At 41.0% G+C, this 25,612-nt stretch overlaps 1 protein-coding gene across 1 annotated transcript; it reads right to left on the bottom strand.

Annotated features, from left to right (window-relative positions):
• Positions 1-203: 203 nt before the first annotated feature.
• Positions 204-24,384, bottom strand: zdhhc9 (zinc finger DHHC-type palmitoyltransferase 9). Its single transcript, XM_070836611.1, has 10 exons — positions 24,025-24,384; positions 23,704-23,917; positions 14,797-14,957; positions 10,413-10,571; positions 8,764-8,901; positions 8,233-8,279; positions 7,016-7,120; positions 3,355-3,458; positions 2,940-3,060; positions 204-941 (listed from the first exon to the last, which is right to left on the bottom strand). Exons 2-10 carry the CDS (start codon positions 23,865-23,867, stop codon positions 762-764), a joined length of 1,179 nt encoding a protein of 392 aa, XP_070692712.1. The 5' UTR covers positions 23,868-23,917; positions 24,025-24,384; the 3' UTR covers positions 204-761.
• Between the last annotated feature and the right edge of the window lie 1,228 nt (positions 24,385-25,612).

Genomic DNA, 25,612 nt, shown 5'->3' with positions numbered 1-25,612 from the left:
TGGTCTGGATCAGATCACTTTCAAAAAAAAAAAAAAAAAAAAAAAAGAAAAGATGCACATAAGGAACAACAGTACTGACTGCAGCAATATCAGAATACTAGGTAGATTTTGACTTGCCTGGAAGAAGCTCCTTTAAGATATCTCAGCTAAGGATTTGCATGTCCTCCCCCTGCCTGGACATCATGTGTACTCACAGACTGCTTTCTCATGGTTTGCATAGGGCATGTAATGTGCACACAACTTAAGACTGACTGTATGTATGACTGTATGTTTTATACATGTCCAGAAGTAATATCGTCTTAGCCAGACACTTGCAAGGAGTATATTTGAACTGGCCTCTCACAATAAATGTCATTATGCAATTTTAAATAAAGATCAAAAGTAGTACTGACAATCAGAGCAGTCCACAGGTTACCTGTGAGGATGTCACACGCTTGGAGAGTTTATTTTTTCTCTGCAGTTCTCCTCCTGTGTGTCTTTTTCCATGCAGTGTTCAGGAGACAGAGGAAGCTGCTGACTTTCCATTAAATCACTCCCCCTCCTGCAGGAGTAAGTGTCAATCAAACAGCTCTGCAGCTACTGGTGAGGAGAGGAGGGAAGAGGGGGAGCTGCCGCAGAGACTCTGCTCTTCTGGTGGAATGTAGGGCAGGAGTCGGAGAATAACAGAATCACCCGCACAGTAATCAGACTGTAATGTTTTACTTCTTGACCAGACAGGATGCTGGGGGGGTGGCTACGACGAGAGCCGCCCCGTCATGCAGCTAATGGGTCTTGTCCTTGGCGAGGGATGTCTCTGCATCGGTCTCGGGTGAGGCCAGAGGTGGCACCTTTGCAGGGGGTTGTTCCTCTTTGGGGGAGGGGCTCTTCTCTGCTGAGGCAGCGATGCTCGGCTTGGCGTCATCAGGTGTGTGCTCGTTGGGGATGAGTGGAGCTGTGGTTTTCTGTAGGCAGAGGACAACATGCTGAAAAGATGCAAATGCAGTGAGAGCCACTGAGAAGCACGCAGGAGTGAATACAGGCACAAAACAAGCACAGCATTTGTGGCAAGCTATGAGCAACTAAAGTGATTACTGTTTTAGGATCATAACAGACGTCTAGCAGGGCTGGGTAGCGTTGAAAAATTACAGCAGAAATACCTGTACCCTTAAGTGATACTAATACCAATAGAGTACTTCATTTAGTACCTTTTCTCCATGCAAAATTAGGTGTTTCATCATGTTACTCCCATTTCCATTTTTTTCTGAGATAATCCTTCCTCATTTCAAACATCTATTTTTATCTATGGTGTCTAATATAGCCATGTTAGGCTGGTAGCATCTCGACGCTCAACTACCATCTCAGTCATAAACATCAAGCTTGACTTCACAATCACAGCCTGTGTAGGTTGTATGCGGCCAATCACATGCCGCATTAAATTGAAGAATGCTTGCGGTGGTTGGCTGCAAGAAAAAGCATAAAAAACAGTCACTATTTTCTAGATCTGTGTACAAAGAAGATCGAAAGCAGGTATCGTTTGACTGGAAAGGTTTTTACCCTACTTGATACTGGGTTATTTTGGTTGACACCTTAGAGGGTATTGAGTACTGATACCCAGCCCTGATGTCTAGCAGACCTGATGTCTTTACCCACCATATCGATAAAATGACAGAATGACATAAAACAGTGACTGGGTGTTGCTAAAAATGATCAGATACCAAAAAAAATCTCATTTTTTAGTTCAATTTCATGGTGACAGAGTCAGAAGGCCATACTCAGGTAGAAGTTCTGTTATATTATTAATATTACAGTAGAAGCTTTTGAGTTGTTTTTAAGATTAAATGTATCCCATTCAAGTCTAAATATCAACAGCACACAGATCAAACTGAATAGTTTTATATGAAGAGAAAATATGACAAAAAAAAGTTAAATTAAGTTCCTTGTCTCTTCCTTGCTGACTGACTGAGAGAAACTATGTTGTAGAAAGTTTCTCAAGATGTGGCCACAGTGCTGAGGGATTTGTCAAAACAAAACAAACAAACAAAAAATGCATCATATATAATCCCCATATACATGCTAGCAGACATTTCTGGTATTTTACTTTGTAAGGTGGAGGGATGCTGTCACACATCTACAAGTGGTTTTTCTTATTAATGTTATTTTCTGTCTTTAAAGGGCGAGATAGAGGCCAAATGCTTTTTTCATTTCCCAGGTTTAGTAGGGTCACTGAACATGAAGCAACTTGCCCCGACTGATGCAGACACTGTGAACACCCACTAGTGGAAGTGATTTCAAACGCAGTGAAATACATGACTCGTTTAATTAGGCCCTACAACTAAAACAAATAACGAAGGTAATACAAGTGTGCACAAAGACGTCTCATTCGAAGCCAGGGGAATAAACTATCTTGTTACCCGTCTTGGGTAAATCAACTGGATTTTCATTATTTCCTAGAGTACGTAATGTGGCAGTGAAACATGTTAAAGTCAACATGATCTGTAGCAACACTGATATTTGGTTTATTTTGATATGTAAAAACATGAATGGCACAAACAAGGCTAATGGCAGAAAATATTAAAACTGAACAATTATTAAAACAACAGATGAACAATGGCAGCCATGTGAAAAGCCACAAAATGGCTCCTCATCAATGTGTCACAAGATGGACAATCGATACAAAAAGTGCTCTCCATTTAGAGCACACTTCCTCTCATACACACCTCCTTTCTTCTCTCCAACACTCTCTGTAATTGGTTTACAGTCAGTTTTATGTCTGATTTGTATTCACTATTCTGTGCTTCGCAGCCTCGATCCACTTTGGAGCCAGGCGCAGAGAAGTGTGTGAAGGGGGAGGGAACAGTGTGTGTGTGTGTGTGTGTGTGTGTGTGTGTGTGTGTGTGTGTGTGTGTGTGTGTGTGTGTGTGTGTGTGTGTGTGTGTGTGTGTGTGTGTGTATGCGCTCACCGTGGTTTGTGGCACTGGGTTGCTGCCGCTGCCGCTGCTGGAGTAGGTGGAAGAGGGGGGGGTAGCAGGTGTTGCAGGAACAGGTGAACCCTCCCGCATCAGTCCTCGTCTGTCCAAGACACTGGAGAGCGAGACAAGGCAATCAGTCACTAACTGCATCCTGCTCGTTATTTGTCAGACTGAAGTGCACATCTAAGCGTCTGATCTACCACGGGCACTGATACAGACCTCACTGATGACAGCAGGAGGAAAGAAACAGATATAAAGCTCAATATATATATAACTAAATATAAAAAAGATGTCGGATTCTGAAACAAAGCAGGTATTTAATAGAAAATCAGCAGAACTGATGAGACTACGGTGGTGAGTTTTCTTCCTGCCATGAATAGAGCTGTTTAATTTGAGACAACGTTACCTCGGGTACGCTGGCCCACAGAGCACCTCGCAGCAGTTTTTGATGATGTTTTTGTGGCTGTACGGGTTCTGGACTCTGTTCTTTCCCGACCAGGATCCTTTAATCTGTGCAAAACAAAAACATACAAAACACTCACAAGTGGAGCGACAAACCTTCCCAAACCATCAACCAGCATCCCAAGCGTCCAGCATCCTGATTTGGTAACAATATCGCTCACTTCTCTTTTTAAAAGATTTCCCCTCTGCTTATACCTTATTCAAAAGCATAGTTCCTTTTTTAGATGTCATTCCCACAGGCTCGGCTTTGACCTACTAAAAAGGATCATATCAGTAACTTAATGATTCCTGGTTTAAAGGGAACTCTTTGTGCCAACGGGTGTGAATGAGCATGGCAACCAGAAATTATAACTACTTTAATAATTCAACGAAAAATCTCAACGGTACAAAGGAATCCCCCAGCAACACATGCAGTCCTTCTGCATTGTACTGTATATACACTCTCAGCCTTATGCATTATTTGGCAGCTAACCTGAGGCACATATTAAGCCCTCTAAATCTGGTTTTCCTCTTTTCACGCAGCTTTAGGAATGGAAAAATCACCTTATTCTACACTGACTGAATAATATACATATTCTATATTGGCTCCTTTCAGGTTCTATGTTAGGTTTTTATGGCTGCTCGATAACCTCAAACAGAAATATTTCAGATATCTTGTGCATCATCTTATGCACAATTCCACTAACTCAAGTCTCTCTGAACATTTTCGTCTTACTGTGCATCCAGATATAAGAAGATCTGAGTTCTCAGGTTACATACAACCTTGTGAGTGAAGGTGGCTGGGGATGTATGTAGCCTGAAAGACACTACTCAGGGCTGCAGATACACTCCCACCTCTTGTGGATGATTTTCAGATTAAAGAAAAAAAATATGTAAAATGTTTATTTACAGACATTAGAACAGCAATTAAAGAGAAGACAGTAAAGCAAAGTGCTCGTTTTGTTAAGGATAAAAATATTTTTGTTACATGACCAATAATATGGAAAACACAAGAACCTATTGTTTCATCATCTTTTAAGTGCTAGATTGATCTTAATGTATCTGTGACTAAAAATATAACTTAGATGTTATTTGTATTCACCTAAAATAAAAATGCAGAAGAAGAGAAAGTTTGGCTGCACGGCATGAGTTTGCACTGACTGACCCTCCAGTGAGTCAAGAGACAGCAGCTTTGTTTCAGTTGAGTAGATGTAGGTCAGCAGTCTGCCCATGAGGTACTTCAGTACTGCAGGCCCATGTGTACTATGTGTGTATCTGTGTGTGCGTGTGTATGTGTGTGCGCGTGTGTATGTGTGTGTAGAAGACACAGTTGACAGTACATGTGTCACCCTATGGGAGCCCAGAGCAGATACACCACTCAAGGTGCCTTCTCTTGTATGCCCTTATTCAACCATTTCTATGTTCTTCCACTTCCTCTCTCTCTCTCCCTCTGTCCGCCTCTCCCACAGCAGTATTTCTGGCAGCGTGCCCAACCCCTGCAGGTATCGATGCATCTATTATTAGGCCAATCACAGATATTGAAACGTCCGGGCTGACAGCCATTGTTTCAGCTGCTGGAGCAGCGCTACACTGTACTGTAGGTGCATATTGCAGAGCTTCATTACTGATTAAATGAAAAAAATGAGGCCAGCCATCCCACAGGAAGGAAAAAGAGGAATTATAAATTAATCATTACAACAAAGTATGTGCACTCTCTTGCTTTCAGCCATCTAGAGCCTCCCACCACCACCACCGCTGCTGCTGCTGCTTCTCGTCAGAGCCTCTGAAGTCAGATCTGGGCTAACAAAGCCTCCAATAAAGTATACACACCGTTAACACTGGTACACAGACACTACATAAATTACTCCCTCTGTGGATTCATCCACCTGCACCACCACCACTCATCATCTGCTTTACATCGGCCTGAATATGTGTGTGTGTGGTGACTAAATAATGACTCAATGGTAATGCGATCAAGCAATCAATACTTTTTTTTTCCTCCTTTTTTTAGCCTCACTAGCTTCTTCTAAATGTAGCTGAAGAGTTGAGAATCAGAAACCAGCTGGTCTGTTTTCTTCTTATTTCAGCTCAATTCTGTTAATGCTGCAGCTATTCATGCATATTTTTAGATCATTACACTTTGTCGGCTTGGTGAGCAGAAAGGAGTCCAACTGCAGCTTTTAGCATTCAAATCATTAACCAGCCAATTTGTCACTTGGCTCAGACTGAGCAGAAGAAAACGGCGCCTGCTGTACTGGCCATGTTTCTCTTGTAAAGAGATATTTGGTCTCAGTGTGGCTGCACTGGATAAAAAGAGGACATATTAAATCAAATTTAAAAAAACAGACAGAGAGACTGGTCAGTCCCTCCATGTGGTCTGTTCTGCTTCATGTGAAGTCTGATTAAAAAAAGAGAGAAGAAGAAACAAACATGACATGCAGTATGTGTGTGTTTTAGCTGCAGTTATAAATAGCCTTAAGATATTATATTCTAACAGTCTGTGTTTTCTTTTCATGTGGGCTCACAGTAACCGTCTATGGTAGCTTTACTCTTGCGTTTACAATATAATAACCTTGTTTAACAAGCCACAGTTTACCAGCTCTCCTTCAGTGCTGCACAAGGAGGTGCCGTTGTCTAGGAAACAGCTCTGTAGTCTTTGAAACTGTAATGTTTACACCTCTGTGATGTAAGTTTATCTTTCCAGTCACGTGAAGCCAGGCTGTCTGATCACAACACTGACAAAACGAATAAATCTCTAACCCTTCGTCCAAACTAGAAAAATCTCTGCATTTAGGCCTTTTATCTTATCTGTGATTGATCCAAGAGGGAGGACTTTGCTCTAACATGATGTTTATGTTACATTCACATGTGGTTTGTGTAGTTCAGTTATCACTGAAGTCTTTCCTTCTTGAGTTTAGATACTTTGGGAAGGTGAATTAATGGTAGAAATTCAGGTGAGCACCAATCAGAGGAGCCAAAAGTGCCTGAATATTTGGGTCTTAGTTCTCCTTTATTTACTCTTTGTGTGTCTTGGATAAATCAGAGAGCCATGTGACGTAGTGCAAATGCAAACAAGAAGCATTTCAGTGCTTCTGGCCAGATGCTGAAAAAGGTATAAACACATGTGTCTCTCTTTATAGATAATTGTTAGCTACCTAGCAAAACTGTTACTGTTACTATTACTATTATCACCACCCTGTGAGCTTTAGTTTACATGATCCAACCTCAGCATGTACACCCCACTTGGAGTCTTCAAGAGTTTTTAGTTAATAAGACCACCAAGATAAAAATAGCCCATATGTCAGTTTAACAGAGCAAGATTGCTGAATTTCTGCCACTGTGAAGTACTTTGACGACAATAGCGCCACAGAAAACTAACCAAAGAACGAGTGAGTTGGTCCATGTGTTCACAGGTCATAGTCCATTTGCAAGACAGTGTGAAGCTTAAACAAACTAAATGCAAAGTGCAGCATTGTGCCTCACAGGATGATTCAGACCTAAGTCAACAAACTGTGGATGGAACAACAGCATCAGTCTGCAGTTATGTGCAGTTTGAAGGGATTCGTGGACAGAGAGCTTTACTGGGAGAGATCACGCTTAGCTGAACATGTTGCATGTACACTTACATCCTCATTGGTGGTCTGGTTGAGGGAGATCAGGTAGGTGTGGAAGCCAGTCAGTCCCACCACCGACCACAGGGTGAAGAAGCACACCAACACCTCCAGCACAGTGAACTCCAGTTAAGAAAACAGCAACAGATGTTTTCTGCCCCGACACGTGGTCACTGATTACACAGTGGACAGCAGGTGACGGCAAAACGCAGGCAGACAGTTATGCAACGTGATTAAAGCTGACAGTGAGAGAAAGTCTGAAAAAGTATGGGGTCAAAGGCTGGATAGGATTTTTTAAAATCCTTTTAACTGTGGAAAAAAGAAAGAAAGCTGGAATTAAATTCAGTCAATTTTTTAAGCCCTGCACCCCGTTAACTTCTGATGCCATGTGTGTCAAGCTTGCAGGTTTAACAATAACTGTGGTAGATTTACCATCGAAATTCAAAAGCAGCTCCTTATTTCTATCCAGCAAAAATGCCCCCCCTCAAAAAAAAAAAGCTAGGTAGCTAATTAAGCTAACGATAGCTTCACAACTTTTTTGATAAGGCGGTCTCTGGTTGACTTTTGTTTCCAGCTGATGCGTTAAAAACAGAAATCTTCCAAAAGGGGTCTCATACATGCACTTGATAGCTTCATACATGTTATCATGCTAAACAACTGAGGCTAAAGCTACGTGCACCATGCAAAAGATCAGCATCCTGATCATTTAATAATGTGAGTGGAAGACAATGAAGATTAAAAGAAGTAAATTTTTAAGATCAGCATTCAGGACAGTGAAATGCTAAACAGTGTATGAGCAAGTCATGAACTGGGAGGTGTTTTAACTTAGCCTTCAACCCTACAAGCCTGTATAGATAGCTGTGCTACTCGGCCTTTGAATTAATGCTCTTTTACCACTAGCACACTGCATCCATCTTAGCAAAGTGTTAATTAGATGGATGCTAAGGACTGCAGCTTACGTTAGAGCAGATAAATACTTTTGCTCATGTTTTAGGTTTCAGAAAGGCTAAAAAAGGCTTCATCAGAGTAAGAAATCCAAAGCTTGACAGGCCTGCTGTGCCTACTTATTAAGTTATTATTGGAATATCACGGGGAGAGGTCATAGTTGGGTGTCATACTTGAAAAGTATGTTGTTGTTTTTCGTTTTTCTATTCTAGGAAATCTGGCGAATATAGTGCACATAGTAGGTGTTTGCATGGTATATACTGTGGTCAGAGTTTAAAAGGATATGTTCCAGGCGTTTCCTTCAAAGTGTTCAAAAAGCCATTATCCACTGAACCTGTGAACAGAGCAACACAGAGAAAAGTTAAAAAGAGAAGGCTCTCGAAAAAATCCCACTGCCTCCTTATTCTTTTTGTCTCTACTGGAAGGGCACAATTCTCATTACTCCAGAATTAAGATAACAAGCCCAGAGCTAATTATCCTGACTAGAAACACTCCTGTTTCCTCGTCTCTCTGTCGTCTTGCTGTCTGTGTTGGCTAGAACAAGGAAGCCGGAGGATGAGGATGAAAGAGGAATCATGTCAAGCTGTCAGTTCCTGTTGTGTGTCATGTCATGCTCCAGGAAAAGCCTGGTCTGAATTAGGTCATAGTTTCAGCACATGAGCATACGTTTGCGCTGCACACTAGAAGCTGCTAGAGAGCTTGTGTCGCAGGTCGTCCATCCCGTTTTGGCACATTCTTCTGTGTAAAGATGTGTCGTTCTGCTACATGATGGGCCTGTCTGTTCCCTCAGATCGGACAAATGCAGACAGGATACTCACGCATGACTACGTGGACGATGTCAAAGGTGAAGATGTAAATGGTGAGCAGGGAGAGGGACATGGTGAACAGGTAGAAGTATCTGTAGTTCCTCTTGCCCACACAGTTGCCTACCCATGGACAGTGGTGATCAAAACGGTCTGTGAAAATGAGGAAAAAGGTCACCACGGCATCGGACGCTGCACGCCAACATCAGAAAACATGAGACACTTTTGGAAATCAAGCAAGTGTTAAAAATACATCAGTACGTTTGTTGATCAAAGAGTTTTGTGCATAAGCTTCTGTAAACCTGCGGTCTAAATATAGTGATCACTTCCTCTTTGCCTCTCCTCTTCTGTAATTTGGAGGAGAGTCAGATGAAAGCAGGGCAGGGTCAAACGGACAGCAGAGGTAAACATCTTGCTTTACACTTTTCTCTGCAGCAGACACACCGCTGCTCTCCCTGGATGGAGTTTCACAACAATATGCCAATATACTGTAAACATCGAGGCAGAAACGAGAAGTGAAGCAGCTTGTAGATATTAGGTTAAAATAAATGGATCATGTTTATATTTACAGAGCACAGAAGGAACCTTTTGATACCCCTCCCCTTTTTTTCAGCATGCTTTACTTCTGCCTCTTTGTCTTGTAATACATGCCCCCTTCCCATTTTTTAAGATTGCATGTGAGTGCAGCAGAACATTAATCCTCTTCGCTGTTCACTCAATGTGGATGTCGAAAGCCTCAAATTAAAGCTGAAAGTAATTAAAGCTTGAGAATCAAACTGAATTACCATTTTGTCCATTTGAATCACTGAAAGATATGTGCAGCTATTCAGTTAATATTCTGTCAGTTATTATTTTATTTCAACTCCCATGTGCTATATACAGAGATAAAACCACTGTCCAAATGCTCAAACTATACTGTGTATCAGACATCTCATAACCAGAGACGGGCCCAGCTATAAACAAATATAATTTGTGAAATGGTTTGCTGGTTTTTTATGATGCTGCATATTCTGTGAGAGACTTTAACCACTATAAACAACGTGAAGCAAAGCAAAAGATATGACTGCAGAGAAAAAGGGACTGAGGCATGTTGCTGTGTCATGCTTGGAGTGTGTGTGTGTGTGTGTGTGTTTCTACAGCAGGTGGACACAGATGAACCAGTGTTCACTATGACTGAGCGCTTATTCCCTCACTGAGCCTCCACTGTCTCCTCTTATATCGCCCAAGAGTCTATGCTCCCTTCAGACGCATTCCTCAATCATCACAAGCCAAATCACTGAGAAATGACACACACACACACACACAGTTCAAACCACCCTCAAAATTCAAAGCACATTCCTTAAAAAAGACTCCCTGTGAAGGTTTTGGCCCATTTGTTTCAGTTTTCAAAGAAACTTTTTCACCCTGTCATCTCAGTCCAACATTTATTTATAAAGCTGTGACTTTTAAATTATTCAAATCATTGTGACAACTGAGTACAGAGAGGCAATTAAGACCGAGGGTTCAGTTATAATCACATCAGCAAGCTATTTTTCCCAGTAAACATTATTCACCTTTCTATTTCTGAGAAACTAAAATAAGTTTCACTGAGCTGTCTTCTCACTTTGTAAAGGCTTAGTTTGAACATTTTAAGCACCGACTTCAGATGAGAAGAGATCTCTTACCAACACAGTTGTCACAGATGCTGCAGTGAGATGCTCGAGGTGGTCGAAAGATCTTGCAGGTGTAGCAGTACTTGAGCTTGACGATCTGGTTGTTGATCTGCACGTTGCGGATTCGGGGCGGGGGTCGCTGTCCAGCGGGCACGTTCCCGTTTGCAGCCTCTGTGGAGACAAAAAACACAACATACATTTGTAGGAGTTGGCACACAGTAAATCATTACAAAAGGTTTTATCTAATTGCAATCCAATACAACAACAGCACAAACTGCATCCTCAAAAATTACAAATTAACACGTCTCACGGTGTTTTCACAAATAATCAACACTATGAGCTTCACAAATTCACATGTCTTGCTGCCCTAATGCACTGAATTACAATAGAGTGTACAGGTGCTCACAATATGGTGTCCACCTGCTGTATATTTCTTAAAACAGGCTGTGAGAAATGTGAGATTCATTGACAAGGACAAGAAAAAATAAGGCGTAAATCTTGACAGCTGAACCTTGAGGATGTCAGTGAATAACGACATTATGTTCGATACAGTATTGATGATGGTGGATTTACGTGTAATCACTGCTGAGCTGTTAATATTATTTATTAGCAACTATAAAGTGCAGTGTCCTGCTATATTTGGAAACACATTTCGGCAGTCCTATCTTTTGTTTCTGCAGTTGCAAACCAAACGTTTTTTTCATACATTCACATTTCTTGGCAATCCAGATCTTTCTGATTATGTTGCAGTGCAGGAGCTGAGAGGATTGAGAGGCTGGCTAATGACCAGAGGGCTGCTGGCTGGAATCTCTCAGGAGAGTAGCTGTTCGGGAGAAATCTACCATTAACATACTGCATTGGGAAGGAGTGAGTTAATGGAAAAGAGCAAGCAGGCTCATTTGACTTTGTGGAGATAGATTAAGATAAAAAAAAAAAAAAAAGTGGTATTTGTGGAAATTAAATTATCTGGGCTTGAGAAAAAGGGTTCAGATCTGAGAGATGGGAAACTGTACATAAACTAAGCTGCGTATTTATGATTTGTAAAAAGCTTTTGGAAAACAAAACATTTCTGCATAAATAAACTAGCCCGTTTTCAAGCTTGTGTCAAAAATACATCTCCAGAAATTCATTTTATGTGACAGCACAAAATGCTCTGCATTAATCTACAGAACGTAGGATTAATGGCTTTCAGGATAAAGCAGCGGAGAATAAATTAACGAGTCATCACTCACAGGGAATGATGCCACTCCCTCGGGTAGCAAAGCTCAGTCTGCTAGTAGCATTATAAATTCCACGAGGATGCCTCTCCTCGTATTAGCATTCCCCCCCGGGACTAGCAGCTAACAGGCAGAGGGGACGGAGCATCCAGGCAGCGGCTGCTTCATCAACATGCCTGTGTCAGCCCCAGAAACCATACTTGCCTCTTCGACTGGCTGCTAGCACGCCCACATTCATAACAGCAAACAGCTACCCGAACACATTAGAAAACATGCTGTAGACCAGTTGTAAGTGTGGGGTGGAAGCTGTTAAACTATGGGCTTCATCTAAGCTGCTGCAGTGCATGTTCTTCAAAAGGTCATGTGACCCATTTTAGTGACGAATTGATGGGTGTCCTGTTATATTAAGAGATTTGCTGAAATGTGGAATGTAAAGAATTAAACCAAAAAAGGAAGATGTAAGACTGAAAACAGGCTCTCAGTCAGTGAAGGGTTTGAGGGGCTGCATGCCAAAGAAAGCCAAGACAAACATAAAACGAATGTGTTACCAAAGATTTGTTGTCTTTTACGTTGGTATGCAGGACCAGGACCTAAAAACTCTTCGACTCAACTTCAAGGGGATGTAGGGTGAAGAGATTTAAAAGGAACTGTTCATACACTTTGGAAAATATGCTTAAATCACTTATTTACAGGGAGTTAGTTGATAAGTTTGATACCGGCTTAGCATAAAGACTGGAAACAAGGGGGAACAGCTAGTGTGGCTCTGTCCAAAGTAGGAATGTCCCATATCAATTGTTCTGTGGACTACTTTTGGATTTTAGGCTGCATTCTTTAAGACATCTCCTTTGGATTGTGTGAGAAATACTTAAGTACTTAAGTCAGTTTTTAAATAATTGTACTGCTAAGGCAAAATTAATGTTGTTACAGTTTTCTTTTAAAATTAATAGAAGATAAACTATTATGTCAGCCACTGCTCGTGTCAGAGAAACTTTATATTCAATCTTTACATTAATGCCAAACTAGGTTATAACAGTTAAGACACTATTCATCAACATACAAGGTCATTGATAAATACAATGCTGTACCAAAAAGAAAGCGTGGAAGCAAATCATGTGCTGGAGAAGTTAGTCTAGAGCCCCGATCGATAATGAAAATAGTCATTAGTTGTGGCTCTATTCACATTAATAATTTCCAGTGAGATTCCGTCTTATAAACTACATGCGGGAGCTGCACATTCTCCGCCAGGGTCATCACAGCCGAGGCCAGTCAGACCACTGAGCCATTGTCATCCAGCGAGCACTATGAGTCAGAGAAGCGCTGTCTGCCAGCTAACCCAGTCTCAGAGGACAGAGAGCCTTGGCCTTGCTTTTACAGCCCTCCTCTGTCATCAGCTGAGACCAGTCTCCACCCAGGCTGCTTGAGTGGAGCGAGAGAGCACGAGTGACGGCTGAAAGACACCGTGAATCTTTAACAGAGACAAAGAGTGAACATTGAACAGCCACACAGGCAGGGAGGGACGGATGGAGGCGGGTAGAGACGCTGGGAGGAGGCTGGGAGGCTTGTGTACGAGATATTACAGAATAAAAGCTTCTTCTATAAACACAGGGAGTTGACACAAAAAACAGAGTTTCTAAAGACAACATGGGTTGTTTATTTTTTGTGTGCAAAGGCTTTGTTGTCATCATCATGCAGTTAATAGTTTGTTTTGTGTGATGAGACAACAGGATCTCTTGTAATGAATGTGTGTTAGACTAGCGCTACATCCACAGACAAACACACCCAACCTTTAACAACATAAAGCACAACAAACAAAGAACGACTGTGGCTGTCTGCTCACTGCTGATCTAGCTACACACTGAAGTATTTATGCCTACTTCACTTGCTGTACTTCCACCTAATTTGCAGTCTCTGGACGTCACTTTATGCAAAAAAGAACAACCTTGATGATGATGCTGTAAAAGCACATGAACTGTAATAACCATTTGTCCTGCTGTTGACTTAACATTTAAATGGATGTAGATAAGGGACTTGTGCCTGCAGGCATTATCAGTGCAGTCTCTGATTGCGAATAATAGCTATGCACACTTCAAGGTGAGGAGCTGGACTGCAGTCACACCAAAAGAGGTGAGAGCACTTCAATCCTGGCAAAAATCTGCAGTGGATCTGAGCATCATTACTGAAGGTGCTCTTTACTGGCTGGCTTTACTCTTTTCTGCCATTATCAGCAGTAAATGTCAGACGTTTTTGCAGATCCATCATTTCAAACGTTACCATATACAAATGTTTTGCTAACAAGCTTTGTATGTTTAGAATTCCAGTCAAAATCACAAAGGTTTGTAAAGAGCACAAAACATTTCATGAAAACTAGCATTGACGCTTTATATCCATTTTTAAAATTTCATCAATTTTGAAGACTGTCATTGTGGATTTGAACACTTCACTAAATTCACTAAATTTACTTAAACCTACAATAATTGATTTTTGGGGGAACTCCTATACAGCAATCATCACCTTTTAAGTTAGTATATGGCAAACTTCGTAGCAAACAGGTGTTTTTTTTTTTACACATCCAGTAGCGGCAGAACTTAATCATCATTCATTTGGAAACTCTCACTCACTCTCCTTTTAACTCTCTACCAACTCCTGAGGGAAACATGCTGCACTATGTTCACCATCTAGTCACCAACTGTGTCTGTCTGCTGTTTGGTGCTGAGCAGCTAGTGTCCACAGTGGGGTTTTAGAACTGAAAACAGCTGCATGCTTTGGCCAAAAAGGATGGTATGAGAGCAGTGAGAGTAAACCAGAACAGTAAAGTCGCTGGCTGGACTGTTAAATAGTGAGCTGAATCTCACTGTAACGCTCCATCAAGCCATGCAGCTGCAGATTTAGGGGATAATCCTCATAAGTAGAAACCCCTTTCGCATTGTTTTCACACCGTCAGATGATATATTGTAATAATGAAAATATCTTTTACGGCAGTTTTAATAGATATCTTCACCACCTTTCTAATTGTATGATTTTTCAGTTATAAGTATGGGGGAAAGTATAGGGAAACATTTGAAGCCCCGAATTAGTGGGAATATTGGGGAGACAGGTGCTTAGGATGCTTCAGAAAATAACTGCTAATAAATAAACGCAAAATAAAAGACAAAATTCTTCTAAAGTTTTCTGTGACTCACCAATTTCCATCTCGATGAATGAAGCCTCCTCTGGGAGGGCCCGTGGCAGCACCCCAGGGTCACTGAAGCTGGTCCTCAGTAACATGGCCATGACGAAGAGGAAGAGAAGGACAGCGAAAACTGGGATGGCAGGAGACAGATGGACAGCCAGGTAGGGACATCTGTAGGCAAACAAAAACATTCAAACAGATGTTAAAAGATCCAGTCTAGAAGAAGGTAAAGATCCTCAGAACCTTTTTCAGTCATTTAATGATGAGCTGTCTACCCACAGTTTGTGTCTGCAGTCACTCTGTTTGGCCTTATCATAAATGTTTGTGTCTTGATTTGTGATGATTAAAGCTGCGATGATCCATCGGATAGGGTTAGGGTTACGGATTGTTTGATTAGACATTGCCAGAAAATCAATCAGCAATTATTTCATATGCATTTATGTCATTTTAAGAAAAATATTTGAACAGCTTTGTTAGTGTGAGTATTTTCTTTGTTTTATATAATTGTAAACAAAACATGAATCTTTTTTACTTTTGATGACATCACTGTGAATCTGGGGAAATGTTCTACATGTTTTCTACATCTGACATTTTATAGACAAAACCATTAGTAATTAGTAAAATTGTTAGTTTCAGCCCAGAGTTCATTACAGAAGAAATACTTTGAATTAAAGTATTTGATATTTTTGCATCAGTTACACGATGACTGCACACAACCTTAACAGAAATGGGGGAGCCCTCTTCAAAAGTGCATGAGCAGAGAGGGCGTGACATGACAACAGACATACTCTGAACTGGTGCGCTGAGCACAAGGTCATGAACTGTGTGAGCTGCCCTTTCTCTGGACCATGCCGAAGTCATGACCATGAATAAACAACACCATGCCACACTCCCCTCACCTTCTGGAAGAGTGGAGAACAATTAGCATAACTGCGTTTGCCAGGACTTTCAGATTAGAGCCAGCAGGGCTCCTCCACCGAAAAGGCCTGCTGCTCAGAGTGATAACAGATGTGAGCTGCAGTGCAAAGTGCTGCGACAGAGCAGAGCAGCAGCAGCAAAGGCTTCAACATGCAGTTATTAATAGTTAAACTGTGCAGCCTCATCTCCCTCCCATGTGGCCGGGATCATATATTCATAATGCAACAGTGATGTTGCACTACAGGATTGCGAGGTACAGTGCTATATCCTGTTCAAGACTTTAGCACTGAGTGTCATGCATTAAGCCAGCTGACAAACTCTGCTTCATTATACGGACGATGAAAATTTGGACCACTTAAACATTTTAAAAACTATCCTCTGAACAGACACACATGATTTCAAAGGACAAACAGGCAAAATTACATTACACTTTATTCTGTTTTTGTAGAAGTGAATCATACAAATGCATTTTTACACTAAATAATGAATCCATTACTTGAGAAAATAAGTAGCATATTAATAGATAGAAAATAAAGATTAGGTGCAGCTCTACGTATAAGTCATAAGGATTTTTCCACACAAAAGTACAAAGTGCATTTGTATGGAATTTAATACCCCATATCGACAACGGCCATTTATCTGTATCACATATCAGCAGAAGCACTGCATATAGTGTTACATAAATGACTGTGACCTATAAATTATTTTGGCCAAAACTGCCTGAAAGCAGCACTAATGCATGATGATGTATTTATTACTACGTGATTCTTTCTGGTTTGGTTGGATGCACTTTTAGACTAATAGCCTTTGTACCATTGGAACCAAATACTTATGGACTAAACTACACATCTGACATCTCATAATGACACTGCTGGTCATTTAATCGAATAAGTGAAGGTTTCTTTTACAGCAGTGATTCCCAGCCAGGGGTACCTCTGCAGTTGGCAGGGGGTACATGGAAAGAAGTGGCTTAAATGGTTGTGATGGATAAACATCCAGCATCTGCCAGTTCACTGACGATTCAATTGTAGAAAGAAACTAATATAACAATATCCACTTTTATATAATCAATACTGCTAAATAGCATCCCGTTTAAAATCTGTTCAAATAAACTCAAATCTAACATGACAGGAGGTCAGCTAACAAGCTCAAACGGCCCTTTGAAGTTGTGCGGACTGGCCAAAATGTCCTCACTTCCCAAAAATGTCCTCACTCTGATGGTAAAATGCATGTTCTGTTCCTCACTATGTAGCAAGTACAAGAAGACACACACAGCAAAAATAAATTTAAAAGGAAATGGATGAGTTAAAAACTGTCAGTCAGCACAACATGGCAGAGAAGAAAGGCCACCTGTTCAGTCGCAGTATGTAGATGAATCAGGTACGGCAGCATACCGACAGCAACAACACCACACACACATTCACACACAAACACCTGCTGGACTGGTATGGGCAGTTTTCCTGCAGTGCCTTTTTTCACACTAATGGAAAGTAGAAGCAGAGATCAAATCAATAGAATTTTCCACTGGACCAGGCCTGTGAAGTATGTTTGGCCCATTTGTTTGTGCAGAGACAGCATAGAGCAGCCAATAGATTCAGACTGAGGGGAGGCAGTCTGTCGATGAAGTGTAATTCCCGTAATGATGACTGGTAGGTATCAAGGCGCACTCTATCATCGCTTCCCATCAAGCCTCCACGTCCTTCCCGGATGTGACCATTTCCTCTGCTGTTGAGAAGCAGGGTAGTGTTGGCAAAGTGACATGTGTGTTCATCAGTCACCAAAGAGGCAGCAGAAAAACTGGACTAAATCAGGTCCAACGTCCATGTGTGGAAAATGGTTTCATCAGTGAGTCAGTCAATCAATCAGAGCACCAAACGACACTCACATGCCACCTACACGTTCCCCTCTCTTTTTCTTACTCAAGACCTGCAATGAAGCACCACAACATTTCAAAGTATTCATTTCATCCAACATCTATGCAACCCAATGCAACTGTACAATTCCAGTAGCATTGTGGGTAATGTAGGCTCCATGTTTGTTAGTATAACACGACTGTAATCTCACTTGGTCATCATATATGAAGGGTGAAATGTTCACTGTCACCATGTTAAGACCATGAAATCAAAACCACACCACAAAAACATATATTTTCTTTTATTATTCTTCAATCTATCTTAGTATGCAATTTTAAGTGTTTCTGTCACATGCTTCATTAATGGACCCCTAACACAACATTCAGAAAGTCATTAGAGTGACCACTAGGCCCAGAGTACTTTAAGTATATTAAAAAAGATGTTTATCTTTTCAATAAAGTGGACCCAATAGTTGAAAAAATGCAATCAGCTGGTTATAAAGGGCAATAATCACATGACACATAAAATTAAACAGTGTTATATAAGAGATACAGATAAGCTACCTACAGTTCTGCTTATTCTGTATGGAAGTCTGCTGTATGTATGTACGTGTGTGAGCTTTAGGGTGTGTCTATTGCAGACTTTGATCCAGAGGATTTCTCCTCTTAACTCGGGGTGATACGAGCTCAAAGATGAGAAGGCTCCAAAGTAGGGATATTGCTGAATTAAAATCTTTTCAACTGCTCATCAATAAAACTGCTGATCCCAGGATTAATATGTCATGCCTTAGTGACTCATGACATCTTGCCTTTATTGTACATTTCAAGCCCCTTTATTAATACTTAACAGTTGTAAGCTGTTGCAGAGCTGCATGAATCATACCACAAATGAATTATGCACTTGCTGTGCAGGCAGATCCACAGCAGGCCTCAGTAACAGCCCTCTGTCATACAAACATCTGTAGACTGTGACTCTGCCTGTTTCTAGGGCACTGCCGAAAAAAAAAAAAAAAAAAATAGCTCACAAACTCTGCTTGCCCTCTGCCGCCTTTGACAAAAAAATATTATGATATTGTAATTCACTGGGGTTTAATATTCCACAGATATAATCCTGTTTCTCCTCTCATGTATTCCCATTACATTCAAGTCACAGAGCTAAGCGTAATTCCTCTGAAAACGAAATATCTGACAATCTTTGAAAAATCCAGAAGGCAGCTGAACAACAACTTTTTTGAAGGTATTTCCAGAATCCTTAAAGCCTTTTCTAACCACCTGGATGAAAAAAATATTATTGTTGTTATGTCTGCTGAACAATAAAATTATATTAAACCTGTTCTCTTTCTCAAGTGCTCCGGGCAGCAGAACTGACCGGAGTAGTGTTGGAAAGTGAGTACACTTACCCATTTTCAAAAAAAGTCAGTGTCTAGTTAAAAAATCAGCACTGTGTCATGTTTTCATATGTCTCAGTAAAGTTCAATAAATGACCTTCTAGGTTTTTGAAAGATGAGGGTTTTTTTCTTTGTAGAAAATTGAATGCTTAGCTCTGCAGCTCAAATGAGACGGTGAGACAAGAGCAACACAAACTGAGGCCATTTTAGACCTTTCATTGAACTACAAATATTTGAAATTTCACTCCACTGTATGACTGCGTTTCGGAGAAGTTACACTAAAGCTTCAGTGGGTACAATCTGTTGTCCGGTTTGAATCAGTCCTCCTTATTATGCAACTCAAGTACAATATGAGAGAGAGAGAGACAAAACCTGGGAGCCAGGGTCATAGTGCTCTTACAGGGATTAAAACTGGGATTACAGATGTTACGTCATAGAACATTCACCAAGTCAACGAAGAATCATAATTCATCTGATGATTTAATTTCAGCCATATAAAAAAAAAAAAAAAATACTAGTGATTTAACAGCATGATTAAACAGGAAGCTGTCTATATGCATTTCTCCTATGGGGGCATCTATTGAACCAAACAAATGAAGACAAAGGGAGAAATGATGCAAACTATTCCTCTCAGTATGGCACAGGATGTGGGCAAAAAAATATCACTTCATATATCACCTTCGACAGAGGAGCAGCCATCTCCTCCTGCCAGGGAAGCTTCCAGAGAACAAAGCCTGTAGATCACTGTTACTGTAAGTGGAGCATGTACTCTGAATGGAGCATAAATCATGTTATTGCTCATTATCAGGGCCGGCAGCCCCTTTCTGATTGGCTGACAGGGAGATGGGGTGGGGTTCGATGCTGAAGGAGGCTCAGGGGTCGGTTACAAGATCTTCTCTGATTGCAGCTGCTCCCTCTGTAGGCTCTGCCCTGCTCCTCTCATCAATGCATCTTTTACAGCACATTTTATGAAGGCGACTAGAGGACGTGTGGTCAGCCGGACACACTGAACGCCTCCACCTTGCAGCATATGTAAGGATGTAGAGTGCAAACACACGCACAGACAAAGAGAAAGACTCAGTCTCATTACATGCACATATGCTTCTCTGGCCACGTAGCTCGGAGGCCTGGGGTGGACGGACAGATGACACACTGTCCTTGTGTTCCAGTTTCTTGTTCCTTCATCCAAGCTCCATAGGTGGCTATCCACATGCACATACACACGCACACCAAACACACATTAACACAAACATACAAATGGGAACCAAACCAGTGAACATCCAACTGTGAGGAAGCAGTTTGCATTTACATACGTTAGACAAATAACCACACAGCGCTTTATAGATCATAGGTAAAATGTAACCATGTAAAATCCCACTCAAACATGAGTTTGGTGGATGTTAAATGGGCACAAAACCAACAGGGTAAGGACATAAAGTCTGTGAGATAGGCTGTGCCCACCTCTTCACTGAATAATTTGTTTAGCTGTTCCTAATGGCTCTTTCCATTTGTGTATTCGGCTTCTTGTTTCCGCAATTTAGCACAAATTAAAGCACGGGGAGGTCTTGGTGCACGGGGTGCCGATGGCTGGTGATAAAAGTGAGATGTCTGCTCGGCTGGTGTTGGATAAGAGCCAGGCCACGGCAGGACACTGCCCTCTCTGTTCTCCTATCAATGCCATGGTGCAGCTCACAGCTCCACCTTGAGCCAATATGTCAGGAATGAACCCCTCAGAACAAGGAAACTATGCGACAAAGACAGTCTATCTGACAACAGAAAGATGAACTGCACCAGAATTAGCCGACACAAAAAGCATTGCAGCATAAACCTAGATTACAATGATGCAGCCTCTGCATTTTGTCTGCAGTTTAAATTTTTTTTAATCGATGCCTTTTATAATTATGTCCACTGTATCGTGTTGCGTAACACTGATGATATTATAAACCATATTAACTAAAACTGTGACAATGATTGATTGATTAGTTGATTGACACAAAATTAATGTGCCATCATGCTGATAAATGATTGATCTTATGCTAGAGATCAGTGAAACAATTCACTCCGCTTTGTTAGCGAACACAAGTAGCCATTTAACGGGATCAAGAGTGTACAGCCATGCTCACAGCTCTGAGGCCATATTTAGACATAGTGATGCTTTGAGCTAAATGCTAACATAACAATGAAGATGCTAACATGTTGCTGTTAAGCACGCACAATGTTCAATGTCTTAGTTTAGCGTGTTAGCATGCTACATTTGCTAATTAGCACTAAAACAATGAGCAGCTGGGAACACCGGGAGTTTTGCAGGCATTAAATCACAAACCAAAGTATTAGATAGTAACATTTTGACCTAAAGGTGGTGCTAGATAAGAAATGAGGGGATCGGCAAAGTGATTACAATTAAACGTGAGGAGGACACGAATGTATGTGCAAAGTTTCATGACAATCCATAACATATTATTAGATATTTGTTTCTGGGCCAAAATGTTGGACTGGCTAACCGACGTTTCCATCCATAGAGCCAATAACATTTTCAACATCTTCTCCAATGTGAGAATTTGTTACTTTTCTTTTTCATATATGATGGTAAACTGAATATCTTTGTTTCTTGGACAAAACAAGTAATCTGAATGTGTCACTCGGGGCTCTGGGAAATTGTAATGGTATTTTTTTCCCACTATTTTCTGCCATTTTACAGAAAAAAAATAGATTGAATGAGAAACAATCTGCAGATTAATCAACTATAAAATGATGTCTTAGTTGCTGATAGTAGCTGAGGATATTTCCTCCATTCACACCAGGACTGGACATACTGTTTCAATTCTGCTATTAAATCTAACTACAAACGGGCAGTCTGTGGATGCATTAAACCTCAGAGGCTTTTTGTAGGAAGCTGTTACTCCGTCAGAGGTTTAAATCAGATATGTATCAACATGCCGTGTAATGGCGAGTTTGAAAATCACCCCCATGCTGCTTGGGCCCAATCTCCACGTTGATATCCATCCCCTTGTGAGAGATAATTATGTTCCGCTGTAATATGAACATGGTATGCTAACAACCCTCCAGCCATTAGTCACCACAATACCTCCTCTGGGCTCTGGATGCTCGGTGTGAGCGGTATCATCTCTCTGAGCTGGACAACAGCTCCTTCTGTCCAGACTCCAAGTAAAGCTGGAGGCCATTAAAGTGCAGAGCAGCTAGAGATGGGAAGGGCCTGGCACTATGTGAGAGCAGCTCCTTCTCTTCTCTGCTATGCTTCAAATCCATTTGGCCTGGTAGCTGCATACACGCCCACAATCGAGAGGGGTTACTGTGTTACAGAGCAGGACTTTGTGCTAAATCATTGTGGCTGATTTGTTAGTAGAAACTGGTGAGAAAAGAGAGAATCAGGAGGAAACAAGTGGGACAAAGACGAAAAATGAGTGCAGTCTAAATGAGAGGCAGCACTGCTTTATGACCATCACTCAAACTCATGTTCCTCATACTAAAAACAAGCCTCCGTGCAACCTTAGCTGACAGGATTTTGGTTCACACGCTGTATCCAAGCCAACCAGCAGTGTTTTCAGTGCTAATGAGTCCGCTGGGTTGAGCGAGTAGTGGATTGAGACAGAACTGCTGAGACAACAAAAAAGGCAGCCTTCCTTTCTTAAACCAGTGGAAAAGCTGAACAGCTAGGGTTATTAAACATTTAACACTTCAGTATGTGGTCAATCATAAACCTTTTCTCTGACAGGGTCTGAATTTTGAGGATCCACAGTGTGTCTGAGTTATCAAAACAGAAATTCTTGGTTGATACAAATAAAGGCCATGCAGGAGGTGACAGATCAGCTCACAGTGAGACTGTGCAAGAAAATCCAAAGAATCGCTTTGCCTTTACGTACATGACAAGCTTGAGCTTGAGCTTACAAACCTCTAATACTCATTTAAAACTATTGTGCACACATCAGGTAGCTGTAATTCATTAAAAAAAAGAGATGGTTCTTGAGAAAAAAATTGGAGTTGGAACAACTATAACCAACTATTTTCATGATTGATTTATAATTTCAGCAATTTTTCATGCAAAAATACCAAATATTTGATAGTTCAAGCTGATCAAATGTTAGAATTCTATTATTTTCTTTGTCAAATATCATAGTGACTTCAATATATTTGAGCTTTAGATAAGTGGTTGGATAAAACATGCAGTTTCAATGGATCACCTTGAGGGCAGTATTAAAGTATAAAAGGTTGTTCACTCCTTAATTCATCAAGCAGGAAAACAAATGTCGCATCAGTCAATAATGGGAATAAACCTTAGTTGCCTGTACAGTTTAGTACTGAAATGCTGCAACCATTATTTTCATTACTAATCCATCTATATTTTCCTGATTAATCATTTGGCCCTTAATATTTCAGAAAATGGCTCCCAGAGCCAAAGGTGGGGTCTTCAAAACAGTCTGAAACCCAAAGATGTTCTGTTTACATTCACAGAAGACAAAGGAAACCTGAAGTCTCATTTGATAAGCTGCAAACAGAGAATTTTGACATTTTACCTCAAAAACAGAGTGACAATGATTAATCATTAACATGGATTAATCGACTAATCTGCGTTGCTCTACAGATGGCTGAATAACTGTCAGCCCCTACAGAAACATATGGGGGGGGGGGGGGGGGGGGGGGGAGAGCCCTGAAGTGACTGACGGATACTTCCAGGAGCAAATCTTAATTTTGACTCTGGAGGCTGGTCTGGAGTGAAGAGGGAGAGGAGGACGTGACTTACTCGAAAGCGAAGAAGAGCGCGCAGGTCCCGATGATGAGGAAGAGGGTCAGGTAGAAGACTCCTTTCTGCCGGGCCATCATCACCCGTCCGTCGCAGCAGAAAGTGTTTTTACCCGGGAGCTTCTCCCATTTTCGCACCTTCCTTGTTATCATCACCGCCGACATGATGTCTTGTGTTCAGCTCGGTCCTCTGGTGGATCCGGTCAGTGTTTATACTGTAAAACGGAGTCACACAATAAGGCTCTCGCTCCTCGTATATTAATTTAAACGCTGTTCAGTCAATGTGACACTCAGTCCACTTGCAGAGAAACCAACCACTTACTCAGAGATTTCTGCACAAAGAGACGACTGGGGAGCATTTTCTTCTCGTTTAAAGTGTCGCAGTCACATCATCAGTGTTTCCTAATCCATATTATTCCCAGTTACTGCAGCATGTCATTCCCACAGAGAGGCTCCCACACTGGGCTGCTCAGACTGTCTCAACCCTCTCACCGTCCGCTCAGAGCAGCACAACTAAAACAAATCCATCCAAACGCTTGTGGCAGATGTTTCCCACCAGAAGCTGGAAAATCCCACAGGGGTGTCTGTTGCATCGGGAGAGCGGACCTTGACCGATTGACATTCATATCATCTCGATAAATCATAAATGATCGTACAGGCGAGCTGCTCCGCGCTCACAGGTTTTACACTATGGTCATGCCGCCGGACGTGCTCAGTGTGCATCCATGTGCAAAAAAAACAGTCAAAAAATGAGAAAGAAACGCCTGTATGGGAGCGAGCATGCAGGGCGGTTTAATGTGCTTTTTTCCCGCAGGATGCCAGCTCTCGGTTTTAGTCAATGGCAGCAGGAAACACGCCTAGATTGAAATGTCTAATCTTAAAGGGGCAGGACAGGTAAGAGAAAGAGGAACAAAGGACGCAGATAAAGGTCCTATTTAGATGACATTAATATGCTAAATCTCTTGCCAGTTGTATTGCCCAAGGGAGGGGACCGTGAAGAAGTGTATTAATGCAGATTAATTAGTTACAGACACCCAGATGCTTTAATCCCTCAAGTGTTGCTCCATGTGTAGTTAAAAGGCTGCAGAGGGAAACACTGCAGTCACCTTTAATGATAAAATATAGTCACTTTTAGGGTTTAATCTGTGTTAGGATTCAGTTTTATCCATGATATATTTCTTGTCTTTCATGCTGTGTATAGTTTATTGTATTTTCTTTTCCCATTGTAACACACCCATATCCATTATTCTGCTTTATTGACTCTTTGCATTGAATATCCTGTGATTTTTTTTGTTTGGTTGGTGTATTGTGTACATTTTAAGTATGATGGTGTTCCATGTCAGACTAAAACAAAACCATAGCTCCTGACTATGATTTATTTATCACTCTCAGCAGATTCGCTTTGGGTTATTAGTTTTCAAAATGTTTCTCATAATCACATTCCTTCCAAAATCTTTAATGGTGATGGTGGTACTATGGTGCTCAGTTTCACACATTTGAAATTAGATTTTCATGTTTAAATTGTTTAAAACTGTTTTCATGTCCAGCATGATAGGCAACCATTGATTAGAATTCTCTTAAGTAATACCATATAATGTTTTTTTTGTAAATGTGTATGCAAATATTATTATTATTATTGTTGTTGTTGTTATTTTTTAATACCAATAGTACTTTTTTGTTGGAACAGATGTTGGCTGCTGCATTGTTTTCATCTCAGCTTTACCTTTTTTGAGTTTTGTGACTCTTGTTACTGTGAACTCTGCATGAGCTTATGATTTAAAGTTTGTGATCACGTATTCATGGCTGGTAATAGCATTGACATTCACACTGGCCTTACAAGCTGTTTAACAGCCCCTGCTAAGTCTCTTTGGGTAAAGACATAAAAAGCGATATTATGATGGTTCAATATT

The sequence above is a fragment of the Pempheris klunzingeri genome, chromosome 9, assembly GCF_042242105.1.
Source record: "Pempheris klunzingeri isolate RE-2024b chromosome 9, fPemKlu1.hap1, whole genome shotgun sequence".
In the NCBI taxonomy this organism is placed as follows: Eukaryota; Metazoa; Chordata; class Actinopteri; order Acropomatiformes; family Pempheridae; genus Pempheris; species Pempheris klunzingeri.
The sequence above is the reverse complement of the archived record's forward strand: the minus strand, read 5'-3'. Positions and strand labels throughout refer to the sequence as shown.

What these genes read in the sequence shown, in the direction of transcription:
- zdhhc9 (XM_070836611.1), bottom strand. Translation starts at nt 23,867, where the DNA reads ATGTCGGCGGTGATGATAACAAGGAAGGTGCGAAAATGGGAGAAGCTC. An exon ending in ATTCATCGAGATGGAAATTG is followed by an intron (nt 10,572 to 14,796) that starts GTGAGTCACAGA and finishes TTGTCTCCACAG; the next exon opens with AGGCTGCAAACGGGAACGTG. An exon ending in TGTGGGCCAGCGTACCCGAG is followed by an intron (nt 3,061 to 3,354) that starts GTAACGTTGTCT and finishes CTCGCTCTCCAG; the next exon opens with TGTCTTGGACAGACGAGGAC.